The sequence below is a fragment of the Cydia strobilella genome, chromosome 24 (genome assembly GCF_947568885.1).
Source record: "Cydia strobilella chromosome 24, ilCydStro3.1, whole genome shotgun sequence".
NCBI lineage: Eukaryota > Metazoa > Arthropoda > Insecta > Lepidoptera > Tortricidae > Cydia > Cydia strobilella.
The window spans coordinates 5,236,729-5,252,475 of NC_086064.1; the positions used below are offsets into that span (position 1 = coordinate 5,236,729).

The 15,747-nt window shown below is 39.6% G+C and overlaps 1 protein-coding gene across 1 annotated transcript; it reads right to left on the bottom strand.

Moving 5' to 3' along the window:
* Positions 1-6,537: 6,537 nt before the first annotated feature.
* Positions 6,538-15,363, bottom strand: LOC134752367 (uncharacterized). Its single transcript, XM_063688047.1, has 5 exons — positions 15,155-15,363; positions 13,909-14,050; positions 10,834-10,899; positions 7,207-7,266; positions 6,538-6,658 (listed from the first exon to the last, which is right to left on the bottom strand). The coding sequence occupies exons 1-5, from the start codon at positions 15,308-15,310 to the stop codon at positions 6,552-6,554; spliced, it is 531 nt and encodes a 176-aa protein (XP_063544117.1). The 5' UTR covers positions 15,311-15,363; the 3' UTR covers positions 6,538-6,551.
* Between the last annotated feature and the right edge of the window lie 384 nt (positions 15,364-15,747).

A 15,747-nucleotide genomic window follows, 5' to 3' on the forward strand; every position in this document is an offset into this window, starting at 1 on the left:
GATTTCCCGGTGAGAACCCACCTACAGAAAAAACTAGCCAAGCTGCCTGGGACTTGGTAAATATAAAATCAGCCCACAAAACACTTTTGAACGACAGTTGTAACCCCAGTGAGCGTGCTCGATTACTGGCAGTATCTGAGCCAGAGTCGGGACATTGGTTACACGCTTTGCCGTCGCGGAACATAGGATCTCTTTTGGACCCGGCCGCACTGCGTGTGGCCGTATGCCTCAGGCTGGGGCTAAAGACCTGTGAACCGCACCCCTGCTGCCGCTGCGGAGGCCCAGTCGACGCCCTCGGACGCCATGGACTATCTTGCCAGTCGAGTGCGGGCCGAAATTTCAGGCACGCGGCGCTCAATGAGCTGATCCGCAGAGCTCTCGGTACAGTTAACATACCGGCAACCCTCGAACCAGCTGGCTTGTCAGCGGCGGATGGGAAAAGACCCGACGGATGCTCGCTTGTGCCTTGGTTTTTGGGGCGATCCTTGGCGTGGGATGTGACCTGTGTGGATACTTTGGCTCCGTCCCACGTCCAGCGCTCGGCCCGGAAACCGGGGACGGCTGCAGAAGACGCCCAATTTAACAAGCGCCGCAAATATGCATTTTTAAAAGAGAATTACATATTTGCGGCGCTTGCAGTCGAAACCTTTGGGCCATGGTCATCAGACACCAGACAAGTTGTGAAAGAAATTTCAAATAAACTTGTCTGGGTGTCTGGCGATTTTCGAGCGGGCGAATATTTCGCTCAGCGGCTAAGTCTGGCAATCCAGCGGGGAAACGCAGCAAGCGTCCTGGGGACGATGCCCCATGCAACTTTAGGTTTTTAATATCTGTATTATGAAACTTGTATTGTAAATGTTTGTTGTGAAATAAAGAAGTCAGTTGTATTAGAAACCATGGTCGCATCGTGGATTAAAATCTCCGTAGTCTCCTATTATTTGTTGAATAACTAAGTGGCGTCAAATTAGGAAAGTTTTCGACATGATCAATAGAGGACTGAAGATGGCCATTACAAACGTCAGGGGTACTTATATTTACTGTTTCAGTATCAGTAGTTTGTAACTGAAATACACGCGGGTCTGTGTTCAACTCTAATTGTCTATCACAATGCCGCTGACAAGGAATTATTTCATTTTGCGGTCTGTAAGATAGAGCTTCTATAAATTTGGCGTTTACTTAACACCTTTTTACTTTACATTGTACACACTCGTAAGAAATCCATACAATTATTAATGGTATTTGTTAAAAGAACTATTCAGTTTTTTCATAGCACTCGTTTTCAGTCTTTGTGGAGCGTGTTTGAGCCACACTTTTATGTCGTCTTCAATTGATGTTTCAGCAGGTATTACGAAGTATTTCTTTACAGTTCCTGAAACAACAAGAGCATTAAAAATAATTAGTAATAATATTTTATTACAATGGTTCCTACGTAGCAGTAGCACAATACCTAAATTCAAATGTAATAAGTTTAAAACACATAGTCTAGCTAGAATGTAGAAAGCCTAAATGAATAATGTTCGTTATCTATAACGTTCGAAATCGAAAGAATATAATACTGAAGTGACGAAATCGATACACATATTTAAGTTGTACATAGAAATTAGACGGCATAAGAAGCAACCTAACTAACCTAACCTATTATTTATTAATTTGTATTTCATTGGGTCTTATGACTTTATGTATTTTGAACCATAAACATAGTCAGTACTGTCAGCAGTATAGATTATATATGAATTTAGACCGTATATTTTAAACTTATAATAATAATTTGCCTTTATGTATTTTGAACCTTATACAGAGGCAGCAGTATAGATTATAAACGTGATGAATTTAGGACGCATACCTATATTTTAAACTTATGATAAAAGATATTATACTCGTAAATTTCGTAAGTTATGCATTTCGACTTTGTGTTTTTGTGTGTAACTAATAACATTTGATTTTAGATATTCTGCTACGTAACCATTAAAAATATATATTTCTTATTCTATAAATCTGTTTATACATGTATCACAGAAGGCGGATGGCCGTCAATGTTGGTGGGACGCGCTATGGCGTGGATTTTTTTATTCCTATCCACGCGCCTTCGTGAAAGGCAAGAGCTATACTCACTAATCCGTGGATAAAGTATTCAGCGAATAAATAAATAAACTCTTCACACTCATAATTATCATAGCTCATTAAAAAGTATATAGTGGACCGACGACTTTGACGTGTACCGAGCTACTAACAATGGCGAATGTATGATTGTTTGTACTTTGTATGTAGCTCGAGTACGCGCGGTACACCCCTCGCCCCTCGCACTCGCACGATTGCCCAATGTAGACGGCTTCGTCGAATGACTGTATCGTTTTATAGGCTGTGTCACTATTATAGGATTAATAAGATTCGCCGTGTCAGGGATGCAACGGAACACACACAAAGACAATGACAGCTAACACCCAAACCATTTTTACATTTATCATTAAAACATCTGCTCAGCTGGGAATGCCACCACTGAGTGAGCCACACTAGTTGCCTCATGTGTCATATAATTATTGTACCTAATTATAAAACTTACGTATCAGTACTAATTTCAAGTTCAGTTGATCAAAGGGACGCTTTCCTTTCATGCCACGATAACTAAACTTGGATGCAAATTCGTTACTAATCATGTGTCTCATAATTTGATTCACCGAGTTGGTTGGAGATTTCCCACAGAAGGGCATCAAATAATTGCACTACAAGAAAAAACAACTCACTGTATTATAAATGCTAAAAACAAACATTGATTTCAAGATGCTATGTCTACTCGTACACATAAAATTAGAAACCTTTAAAATTAAACATATTATTAAAATAAAACGTGTGGTATACGAGCTGCACGTATACCACAAACCAAGACAAATGACGCCAAGTTATTATTAGTACATACACTTAACAGTTCTTATCTGAAATACGACTAAACTGATTTTGCTGAAACTTACACTGTTCCTTAAGTTGAAGTAAATGAAAGCAAAAAAAAAAGAAGTCATTGGTCACAATCCGATTAACAAGTTTCGGAGAAATGCGTGGGCAAACATACATACATACACCTATAAAAATTTGTATACTTATTCTTTTGTTAGCCCTAACAGGCATAACAGATTATAATTTCTATAATATGTGAATATGGGTGTTTTAAAACCAGCAAAATTTTGTATACTTGCTCAGATCATCAATCTGAACTACTTTCACTATGGGCGAGCAACTCTGAACAGCTGTTTCATACATTTTGGTCAAGTAGGTATTGAACCTTTTGGCAAATTGCTCATTTACCAAACGATACAAACAAAGGTTGGAAAGGCACCCAAATCACCTTAGTGTGATTATATTGGAAAGCCCGAAGAGAGTTTGAAGATACAGTCGGCTTCATTATATAAATTATAAGCCAAAGTGCTCGAATAGTTCGGTACACCAATTTAATTGAATGTTAGGCTTGTGTAGTACATGTAATAAAGTAAAAAAAGACGCAATTCCCTCCGCTGTACTAGACCGAACAATTCCCTAATGATTCTGGTCTTAGTAAATTTTAATAGGTACACTATTACCGAAACGGAATGGGAGCGAAGAGTGATGCTAACTGCAACGCGATCGGAGTGATCCGAACATTCCGAATGAACTAACGCCGAGCGCGTGCGAAGACGATCGAACGGCAACAGATAGCTGTCACTCCGTTGCAACTGCACGGGAGTAAGAGAGATAACTAATTTTAAATTCTACTACTTTAGAAAACGTCCGCACAAACCATTCCGTTACATTATAATGCTCAGTTTCTCTCGGTGAACTCCTGTACTATGACCAAACTAGTATAACTAACTTACGTACTAACAATGGCATTCTGTTAACCAAAAGCCATTATTTCTTTTGGGCGAGCGCGTGTGGCCTTTGTGCCTGAGGCTCACACACAATGGCCACGCGCTCAGGCACAAAGGCCACGCTCTCCCACAAAAGAAATAAGGGCTTTTGTTTAACAGAATGCCATTGTTAGTACAGGTAAGTGAACGAGCTCAGTAGAGATAGCGTTAACTATACATTAGTGAGATTGTACTAGTTTTGAGCGTTCTTTTCAGTGAACGAGCACGCACAACTCTATTGGATGTTACCTTATATTGGCTTATATTATGCCGACGACTGTACTAAATAGTAGTCTACACTAGTAACTTACCTTACGCCATCAGTTCTTAGGAACCATGGCGTAAGTACTTACCATTTCTCCAAAATGTACATCATTATTAAGATATTCTTCCAGTGTTGATAATTCATTGTCATCACAAATAGGTAGCTGCACAGGAAGCATTATAGGCTCTTTTTTTCTCTTAATTTCATCGGTTTCATCTTGGCTTCTAACCCAGGTTAATATTTGGTTGTTCTGTTCTAGCAGAGTTGTTAACATATGCATAACCTTATGCTGATGACCTACAAACATGAAGTGTATTTAGTTCAGATGAAAAAAATTATACCTAGTTGAAATATCCACTCGAGCGGCAAGCTACCTCGAATGGGACGCACTTTGACAACCGCGCGTGCGGCGGGCCGCTATTTTTAATATGGAAAACATGCCGCATTGCGGCTGCGCGCCGCACGGCGCGAAAATTTTAAATATTGCTATGCCGCTCGAGGGGATATACCTATAGCTATAAAACATGATGATACTCTATCTGTACAATTGAGATCAGAACGGATGCCAATTAGCACTTTCTTAAATAATGGCTATAAAAAGGTATAATTTTTTTGTTTTTTTTAAAAACTTACATTAAGAGAATTATATTCTGATCAAAACGAATCCAAACACGACATATCTGCTACTATTTTGTCGAGAGTGTACTAGTGTGCTGGATAATCCTGACGGCAGCATCAGTTCATCGTGTTGTCACCATTGCATTGTATGTAAAATCAAATACTGATCAAAACGATTTAAAACACGACATATCTACTATATTTTTTCAAGTGTAGTAGTGTGCTGGATATACTGGCTGCAGCATCTGACCAAGAATTCCATAATCTTGCATAGTCATATAGCATCGATACATAATAGGGTGTTTCAAATTTTAGGTCACACAGTCATGTGTTTTAAAGTAATGTAAACCCATTATGCGTCTAAGATCCCTACCGCAGCGAACAAAATATCCAGTATGGGCATGGGCAGAAAGTAACATATAATTAATTAAAACTAATTATTTAATACTAAAATAAATCTAAAAACCGGCCAAGAGCATGTCGGTCCATGCTCAATGTAGGATTCCGTAACCGTTACTTACTTCAAAAAAATGCACTACATATGAACAAAAAGTGCGTTAAAACACAATTAAAACACTTACTTAATATTTGTTCTTGGTTTTTCTTACAATTTTTTATACACTTGAAGTAGGGGTCGGATGGAATCGGGTCGGGGAAGCGATCGGGGGGAATCGTTTAAAACAATTATAAAACACTAAAGTGACTCCGGAAACGACTAAAGCTAGATTCACCATACAATGGGGCTGGCTTGAAATCGCGGCGATTTTAACGAACGCGACCAATCAGAGATAGCGATTATGACGTATGATTCGTCGGGACGGGAAAAATTGATCGCGCGCGTTAAAAACGTCGCATTTTCATTGGTTGAATTAAGGGAAAGGCAAAGTAATCTATTTCCATTCAGCCCATAGAATTAGTATATACTACGCATAACTAATGTGCATAACGACGAAAAAACGGATTTACTACGTCATTTTCAGACTTATGGCGAAACACAATAATTTACAACACAAATAGCGACGTAATTATCAGGCGTATGTCGACATACGGAAACTTTCAACGTGATTTACAACCTCATCTTTATGCCACTGACGAAACACGATACATCACGATGTGGTTGGCAACGTCATAATCAGACTTATAACCAAACAATAATTTACAACGTGATCAGTGACGTCATCGTCATCTTCGGGCGTATGCCGAGTTGCCGACATACGAAAACTTTCGACGTGTTTTACAACGTCATCTGTAAAGGATTGCCACACTGGATGCGTTCTGCGGGCAGCGGTCAGGTCAAACTTAAACTTCAAAGGTTGCTGTCAATGTTGTTCATACATAATGCGGGTTTGACCTAACCGCTGACCGCAGAACGCACCCAGTGTGGCAAATCCTTAAACCATTGACGAAACAGGTCATATTACGTGATTTGCAACGTCATTATCAGACCTATGACGGAACACAATAATTAACAACGTGATTAGCGACGTCATTTTCAGGCGTATACAGATGATTTTTGACGTCATTTGTATCCATAACACGTAAAATTGAAAAAATAATCACCAAAAACTTACATCGTCTGATATGATTCCCCAGCGGCCTAAAAATCAAATTAGTTGACTAAAGTGTACCTAATATTGTCATTGGTTACCTATTGCAGATTGCAGCTCCCGTAAACAATTGAAGATGTACGTCTTCGATCTTTGGAATGTTGTATGTATGTGTACAAACATACATACTACATTGCAAATTGCAAGTTAATAAAAATCTAGTAAAAACAGCATACCCGCATTTACTTAGTTTGATCCTTTTTCAATTTGTGTCTCGACAGTTCTCTCGGCAGACACAGCTTCTGATGATGACCCCTGTTTAGCTTTGAGCACAGCCAATGCTTCTTTATTACCTGACAAACAAAAAATAAGTTTTTTCAAGAAATTATACTTGCAATATACAACCCCTATGGAAAAACCCTATTGTATATGAGTTTTCACAACACAAGGTAGTTAGCACATGCAAACAATCTGACTTCTCCTTACAATAAAAACCACAAAATAATAGTACATTGCGACACAAGTGCGAATTAACTGTTCGCACGTGTATACTTTCGCCGCCCAACTTAATTGAAACCGAAACTTCAGTCGGACACTAAGTCATCTTCAATACCTCACTCGCGAACTCCCACTTCACTCACTCAACTCAAGATCTCGACGTGGTGAAAGCCAGTTTTTTTTCCACAGGCAACTAATACTCATCGAGATCAGCTCCATGTCATTATAATATGGCATTGTAATTTAGCTTGCAAGATTTGACCCACACTAACTAACAAACGTACTAACAGGGCAAGGTAAATAAAAGCTTGTAAAATAACATTACACTTCCTAGGTACCCCGAGATGCCTAATCCAGACCTGAAAAGGAATACCCTTGACATCGGTCAGGAGTAGGTACTTACGTGATAGAGAATCACCAATATCTTCTTGTTGTTGCACCATTTCAGTTTCTGGTTCACCATCTGAAGCAACGAAGTTTTTTTGTCAGTCTGAAATATTTCATGAATACCTACATACATTATTATCAGCATTAAAGAAGCCAAAGTGGGTGACCAAAGGCATAAGGAAATGTTGTAAAAGAAAAAGGGCTATGTTATGGAGTTGTAGACTGGCGCCGAGCCATAGTAACAAAAGCGATCTGAAAATGTACTCTCAACGGCTTAAAAAAAATTATATTGTCAACACAAAAAATACAAAACAATTTTTATATAAAAATGCGTCAAATAAATCGAAGGCTACCTGGAACATCATACAATCAGCAAAAAATAATCGCGTTAGAGATAATATCTCAGAAATAATTATTGACAACGTATCCATTAAAGAACCTAACCAAATCGCCCAAAAATTTAATGACTACTTCACCGATATCTGCGAACTAGACATATATTAATTCCACTAATAATAATAATAATTCGAATGTTAATTTAAGTAATCCTAGTACAACTATGACCTACAACTCATCCAATTCTATGTTTATGAAACCGTCTACTCCTGATGATATCAGAATAATAATCAACTCTTTAAAAAACTCTAAAAGTACCGGTTATGACGGCATCAGCACAATGATAATAAAACAAGTTGCGAATATAATCTCATCACCAATAAGCCACATAGTAAATCTGTGTACAGAATATGGCAGGTTTCCCGATAAACTTAAGGTAGCTATCCTGCGACCACTATATAAAAAGGGCGAAAAATCATCGATTACTAATTACAGACCAATAGCCCTTTTACCGGTTTTTCCAAAAGTAATCGAGAAATTTATATATAATAATCTTAACAACTATTTTGAGGCCAATAATTTATTTTCACATGAACAAAAGGGTTTTCGAAAACAAAAATCAATAAATATGGCAATCTATGACTTACTGAATATTACCTATATTATGACTAAGATAGATAATAAGGTGCCTGTAATCGCTCTTTATATGGATATGACCAAAGCCTTCGATTTCGTTGACCATAAAATACTATTGACTAAGCTGTACAGATGTGGAATCCGGGGAAATGTTTTTAGTTTATTCGAATCCTACCTAACGGGGAGAAAGCAATACACTCAACTGGACCATATATGCGTCCAGACCAAAAATCAAGTAACGGCGTTATCCGATCTCAGAGAAATGAAAGCAGGCGTCCCGCAAGGCAGCGTTTTAGGACCACTCTTATTTCTCATTTATATAAATGATTTCCCATTAGCGATTGAGGAGCCCATGATTCTCTTTGCTGATGATAGCACTGTCATATTCACAGGAGAAGACTTACAGACTTACGAGACGAAAATAAACAATTCCTTAAAATCGCTTATTGACGATCGATATAGACAAAACCAAAATAATGCACTTTAAGCAAAGAGTAGATAAAGTGACGGATTTAAAGGTATCATATAATGGGCATAAAATTGATGAAACTGACGTTACAAAATTTTTAGGATTAAGCTTAGATAATAAATTAACATGGAAATATCAAATTGACCATATATGTAAGAAACTTAGTTCATTCTCATACGCGCTCCATCATCTTAGGAAAGTAGTTAACCAATCTGCTGTCATAACTTCCTATCACGCTTACGTCACGTCAACTTTAAGATACGGGGTAATTTTCTGGGGAAACTCAACAGACAGAGATTTAGTGTTTAAAAGCCAAAAAAAATGTATACGATCTGTATGTGGTTTAAACATAAATGAATCATGTAAATCTTTATTTACTGAATTAAGAATATTAACTCTTCCGTCGCTTTATATATATGAAACAGCATTGTATGTAAAAAATAATATAGGTCAATACACAAAATTTAACAGTGTACGTAAAATTGATAATATAAAAAATAAACTGTATAAAACAGCTCTTCTCTCACAAAGTATATTCGGTATGGAACCTCGAATTTATAATAATTTACCAGAAAGCATACGGAAACTACAGGACGTAAATATATTTAAAAAAGAATTCAAATTCCTAGTAAATAAAGCATATTACTCCATAAAAGAATACCTAGATGACTACGACATATGACATAAACATTAATTATAACATTTATAACCATGACTGATGATATATTTTAATTGTGTTCGAACAGTATATTAATAAAATTGTATTTTAATTTTAAATGTAATTTAATGCTAATTTTAATTGTAATTTATTTATTTTATAAGATAACATTTTGCGCATTTCGATATTAATTAGATTCTCGCTCTCTTTGACATTTGTATGCCAACCGGCAAAACATAGTGCTCAATGTATACCTACACCTAAGACCCATGTATACCTATGTTTTACAAATAAAGCATTCTGATTCTGATACATACATATAACAAGTTGGACTACTAGTTGGAGCACCGTCAACCGGGGTGAATAGGGACGGCTGGGGTGAATAGGGACAAAACTTAAAATGTGATTTACCTGATAATTTATGAGAAAATACTCACACAAATTGTATTATTTGATTGAAAATAATAGTAGATTTTGTTCGATACAATTTTTGTGGAAGTTTTTTTAGAAATTGTCAGGTAAATCACAATTTAAGTTTCGTCCCTATTCACCCCAGCCGTCCCTATTCAGGGTGCCTTACCTCAAAATGGACTTATACGGGGCACCTGCGTTAGGAGGGTCTGCCAATTTGTAGCTCAAATCGGAATCTTGACATTGACACTTCGCGCCAATCAGGTTGAGGTTCCCTCAGTTTATGTTTGTTCAAAATCAGATCATTTTGTTCTCAAATGTATATTGTTTCGTCTGATCGTGAAGAATTGAAGATCCTTAGAAGGAAAATACAAAAAGCTGTATTCTCGAGATACGGCAGGCGATTATTGTAACGGTGCGTATAACGGAACGTTACACTATCAACTCTATTATTTCTGTAGGCCGGCCGAGCACATGACTAGCCCCCTCCACACTCGTGCGCAAATCGCGGCGCGAAGCCGCGTTCGCGAGTGTGGAGTCCAGTTCGCTAATCAGCTTCGCGCCGCGTGACTACGCCAGACTTGGAGCGGGCTATTGACGCGACCGTATCTCGCCGCGAGATAGACTACCCGTCTTTTACTAACTGTATGAATTAAAGGGGGACGAGTAGTCTATGCCGCGGCGAGATACTTTCGCGCCAATCATGTGCTAGCCCGGCTGACATATACAAATTCTAAATTCCCTTTTCAAACTCAAAGCTTTTTTGGAATTCCATTCGCTAGTTTTCATTTTCATTCAGTCTAATCTCTGATCCGAAACTCCGATCTATTAACATCTTTATATTCTAAGGTAGTGTACTTCCTACATAAGGTCAAATGCTGCTTATCTCACGTCTACAGTGTATTTGTGATCAAAACATTTATTTAATACAAATTAGTGCTGTGCAGTGTATACACATTTAGTCACCCAGCGCACTTCCAGAGTCCAGACTACCTACCTACATCGTAAAGACAAATACCTATTGTGCCTTTTTATTACAGTCGCCATCAGATATATCGGAGCGGCCAAGGCGCTCACAAATATCTGAACACGCCTCTATTGTCAGGGCGTTAGAGTGCGTGCTCAGTACTTACGTGATCTAGGGACACTATTTGGTTGGTCCTGTTCCTCCATCTCGGACCTGCCTTCAGGTCCCAAATCTGTAACAAAACAAACAATGCTACAATTTACCCCTGAAGTTTCGAGTATGGCGTTATTTAGGAGAATCGTAAAATTAAGTTTAAATCAGTGCATTCCTTTCTAGTCATTCGATTTTGAACCATAATTCTTATTATAGATGCATTTTGTTTTAAGTATGATATGATATTTATTTATTTCATAATATTACATTGCATTATAAATTATTATGTCAATAATAATCCTCCTTCCTATCCTTATCCTTTGGGGTTGCTGTGCCCCGAAGCCTTTTTGGCACAGACATCAGCTGAGCCACCTTCCCTTTCAATTAGTTTGTAAGCATTATCGTGTACTTTTATTATGTACCTATGTTACAACTTCTTGAATAAACGTCTTTTATTATTATTCCTTTATTTATTTTTAGTCTTAGGCTAGGCTTTTTACAATATGAGTATAACAGTAAAATATAAAAACACTTACAAAACATTACAAAATTATATAAACACATTATAAAAAACCTAACCTAGGGTGCCGCCGGCAGCGGGGCAGGGCCCAAGCTGCCGGTGGTCAGGGCCGCAGAGAGAGGAACCGGCGGACTATTCGCGCCGTGTCCAAGATCACCGCCTTCTGCATCTGACCCTTGATCCAACCAACTAGCGAGAGTCTCTCAAGGTGTTGGTCGAGACTCTTCGCTATGAGACCGTTCGCTGAAACGACTATCGGGACAATGATCGTCGAATCAACATCCCACATGGCGGTTATCTCGTGAGCCAAGTCTAGGTACTTACTGGACTTGTCCTTCTCGGCTTTCGCGAGATTCTCATCATGGGGGATGGTGATGTCGACGAGCACGGCCCGGCGCTGCGATCGATCTATTATCACAATGTCAGGCTTATTGGCTACAATAGTCCTGTCAGTGATGATAGATCGATCCCAATAGAGCGTGGCACGACCATTCTCGAGAACTGGCATAGGTAAATACTTGTAGTACGGTACTTCGCGGTCCACAAGGCCGTATAGAAGAGCAAGTTGCTGGTGAATAATCCTGGCTACGAGATTATGTCTGTGCAAGTACTCGCCGTTAGCAAGATGAGAACAACCGGAAATGATATGCCTGAGTGACTCTCCGGGACGGCGGCATGCCCGACAAATGTCGACCGTACCGTCCTTCAGGATATATTTCCGATAGTTGTTCGTCATCATAACTTCGTCCGCAATTGCACAGGCAAAACCCTCGGTTTCTCCGAAGAGGTCCCCGAATCGTAACCAGTTCACCGACGCGAGCAGGTCTACACCCGGTCCCGTGAGGGCCTTGTAGAACCGCCCGTGTAGCACCCTACTCTCCCATACCGCCCTGCGGTCCGCAGTACTTTGTACCACAGGTTTGTGCCAGTTCTCGTTGGCCAAGGAGAGCGGCGTGAAGTTCCTGTCCACTGCCACCACATCACGATGCATCCCACACTCGTTGTTAAGGAAATAATTCCTGAGATTGTACACCTCGCGGTTGTGGAGATCTTTGGCGTTAAGGAAGCCTCGACCTCCACACTTCCGTGGGATGTACAATCTCATAACTGACGAGCGTGGGTGTAGCATACGGTGTGTGGTGAGCAGTAGACGGACCCTCCGATCCAGGGCGTCCAGCTCGGTCTGAGTCCACCTTAGTATGCCAAAGGAGTATATGAGTAGGGGCATTACCCAGGCGTTGAAGGCGCGCACTTTGTTGCCTCCTGACAAAAGACTGTTAAGAACTTTTGTGAGCCGACTGAAAAAGCGCTCCTTCACCGACCGTCTAATACTCTCACCCTCAATACCCAACGACTGTGACATACCAAGGTATTTATAGGTTTCTGATTCAGAGATAGATCTGAAAGACATTGTCTCAGAAAGTTGTAAATTTGTTGAATTTACAACCTCCCCCAGCTGTACATGCATAACCGCACACTTATCGACACCAAATTCCATTCTGATGGCGGTACTGAAAACTTCTGTGGTTTTTAATAGCACGATCAAGTCTTGGTTATTTGGCGCAACTAGCTTGAGGTCATCCATGTACAGAAGGTGAGAAATGACTTCACCCTCTCTCCGAAGCTGGCAACCTAACCCTGAATCCTTCAGCAGGGTGCTGAGGGGATTCAGAGCTAGGCAGTACTATTATTATTGTTCGTCCTTTACATAATCTCGGGACCATGGGGTCCCGGACATTTGGAAGGCGTGCGTGGGGCCGAAGCCAACACGCAGAGGCCCCTTGTAAAAAGACAATTTACTTTAAAAGGAGATGTGACACCAACCGACGATTATCCCTGTATGCACTATAGTAGTGCACCCAAGGACAAGCCCCGGTTAGTGCAGGACTATTGCAGTGATAAGAAACAAAAGGCTATTGTGTTGAGATGTTAATGTACTGGTTACCGGGTCTATGGAAATACTATGGCACCTGTCCCAATCTATGTTTAAAAACACGAAAAAAAAAATTGGACAGGTGGTGACTCGCCAAATCACAATATGGGTCCCCGAAAACGGCCGCTCGCACGGAGCGACAAGGGGACAACATTGCGTGAGTGGCTCAGGGTGTGGAGAGGTGTGCACCGCTTTCTACCCAGTGGCTTTGAATAGCCACTGTGCCCACTCGCGTCTTATGCATATTTCACTTCCACCCTGCGAGCATGTAGCTCTGACACCACCCGCTCTGGACGGCCGGTAAAGGCAAGCCAGAGGTGAGAGTCCTGCGGCCCCTGCTCAGTGTTCACTCCAGCCGGCCAATGAAGGCAAGCCGGAGGGAGGGGCCTGACCGACTCTCGAGGGTATGGGACCCAAGGGACGTCACTTCCCATTCAGCTCGCCACAAGCTGCCCCGGGGGCCTATTATTATTATTATAGATATGATGGAGCATGATGCCGCTATGGACTTAAGGGTTAAGGAAAAATCCTCTGGAAGTTCATATTTTATTGACAGATTTTTGTAAATTGGATCCTTGTCCCTCGAATTACCTCCAATTGTCAATAGAAAAGTAGAAATATGTTGACAAGCATACCCATAGCGTGAAGTACTTGATCCAGTCGCTTCTGCAGCTCCGCCTGGCTTTTCTGTACTTGCAGCTTGAAGGTGCTAGCGTCTCGCAGGCGCTCCACGCACGTCTCGCAGATCCCACACTCATCATCATTGTCTAGAGACAGCTGCCAAATATCATTAAATCATAAATTTAAAAATATTATATTATATGTATATTATATTATTATTATTAGTATGTGACGTTACAATCAAATTACCTACTCTTTATAATTTTATACGGGTTTTAAAATAGAAATTGTGCCTAAAAGTAACTGCTGTCTACGTTTCTCTATTCATCTCTTGGTGCTTTATTTCGTACATGGTGTTCAATAATTTATTTCACAGTCAAATACCCTATAGTTAATACAATCAGCCGCAGGTTAATCACAGTATATTTTAACCCCCTTATTTATTGACGACCGGTCTGGCCTAGTGGGTAGTGACCCTGCCTGTGAAGCCGATGGTCCTGGGTTTGAATCCCGGTAAGGGCATTTATTTGTGTGATGAGCACAGATATTTGTTCCGGAGTCATGGGTTTTTTCTATGCATCTAAGTATTTATATATTATATATATCGTTGTCTAAGTACCCACAACACAAGCCTCCTTGGGCTTACCGTAAGACTTAGTCAATCTGTGTAAGAATGTCCTATAATATTTATTTATATAAATTATTTATAAAACTTGGTCAATCTTTATTAAATCTTGTCCTTTTCTAACAAACACAAATGTTACAATGATGGATAAGGACAAAAATGGAACCTGAATAGATGCCTGTTAACATACTGATTAATCAAATCAACGCGTAAACAGGCCCTTACTCCATAAGAAGCTTTTTAGGGTTCCGTACCCAAAGGGTAAAAACGGGACCCTTTTACTAAGACTCCACTGTCCGTCTCTCTGTCACCAGGCTGTATCTCACGAACCGTGATAGCTAGGCAGTTGAAATTTTCACAGATGATGTATTTCTGTTGCCGCTATAACAACAAATACTAAAACCAGAATAAAATAAATATTTAAGTGGGGCTCCTATACAACAAACGTGATTTTTTTGCCGTTTTTTTTGCGTAATCGTACGGAACCCTTCGTGCACGAGCCCGACTCCGATTTTATTTACTTAATAAGTTTAATAACCTACAAAAAAATGCTTCTCAGAACTATGTCACTGATTTCATTTTAAGAAGGGTTAAATCGTGTTATGAATAAATATAAATATAGCAAATAGCCATACACGTATATCGAAGCATTGCTCGAGTATGTCCGAATATATCTCTGTTTTGCCGAGATGAGTGTACGGTTTCTTAAGATCCTTGTCCGGGGGGTGCCGCAGGCAGCAACGGCATGAGTGCAGCACCTCCATTGCTTCAATAACTGCGTCGTCAATCATTATGGAAGATATATCCTAATCCTAAACTAAATACTTAAAGAAACAAGTGTTTATTTTCCAACTTCCAACCAAAGAACGGAGAGATAAAATAACACCACAGTGCACCACAGGGCCTGACACTCTTTGATAGAGAAAGATAGTCTTATTGCGATTTCTATAAGAGGAAAGAGAAAATAGTGCCATGCTTGGCGCGTCTATAACTACTTGTATATACTATGTCTATGTCGCAAAACAGAAGAAAAGCCACACATGCGGTTTTACTTATTTTTGGTCTATCTCGATACTTGGCTTATTATTAAACTTGGCATCGAAAACCGGTACATTAAAAATGTCTCTTTAGCATATCTCTACTTTAGTGTTGCACAAAAAAAAAACACTGCATTAGTCTATGGTAGCAATGTTGCCATGTACATAGATTTAACTGTATTTGTCTAGTT

Excerpts from the sequence above, each read along its gene's own strand:
- LOC134752367 (XM_063688047.1), bottom strand. The coding sequence starts at position 15,310 with ATGATTGACGACGCAGTTATTGAAGCAATGGAGGTGCTGCACTCATGC. Across the intron at positions 14,051-15,154 it reads AGCAATGCTTCGATATACGT|CTGTCTCTAGACAATGATGA; the intron begins GTATGGCTATTT and ends GATATTTGGCAG. Across the intron at positions 10,900-13,908 it reads TCAAGTACTTCACGCTATGG|ATTTGGGACCTGAAGGCAGG; the intron begins GTATGCTTGTCA and ends GTTTTGTTACAG.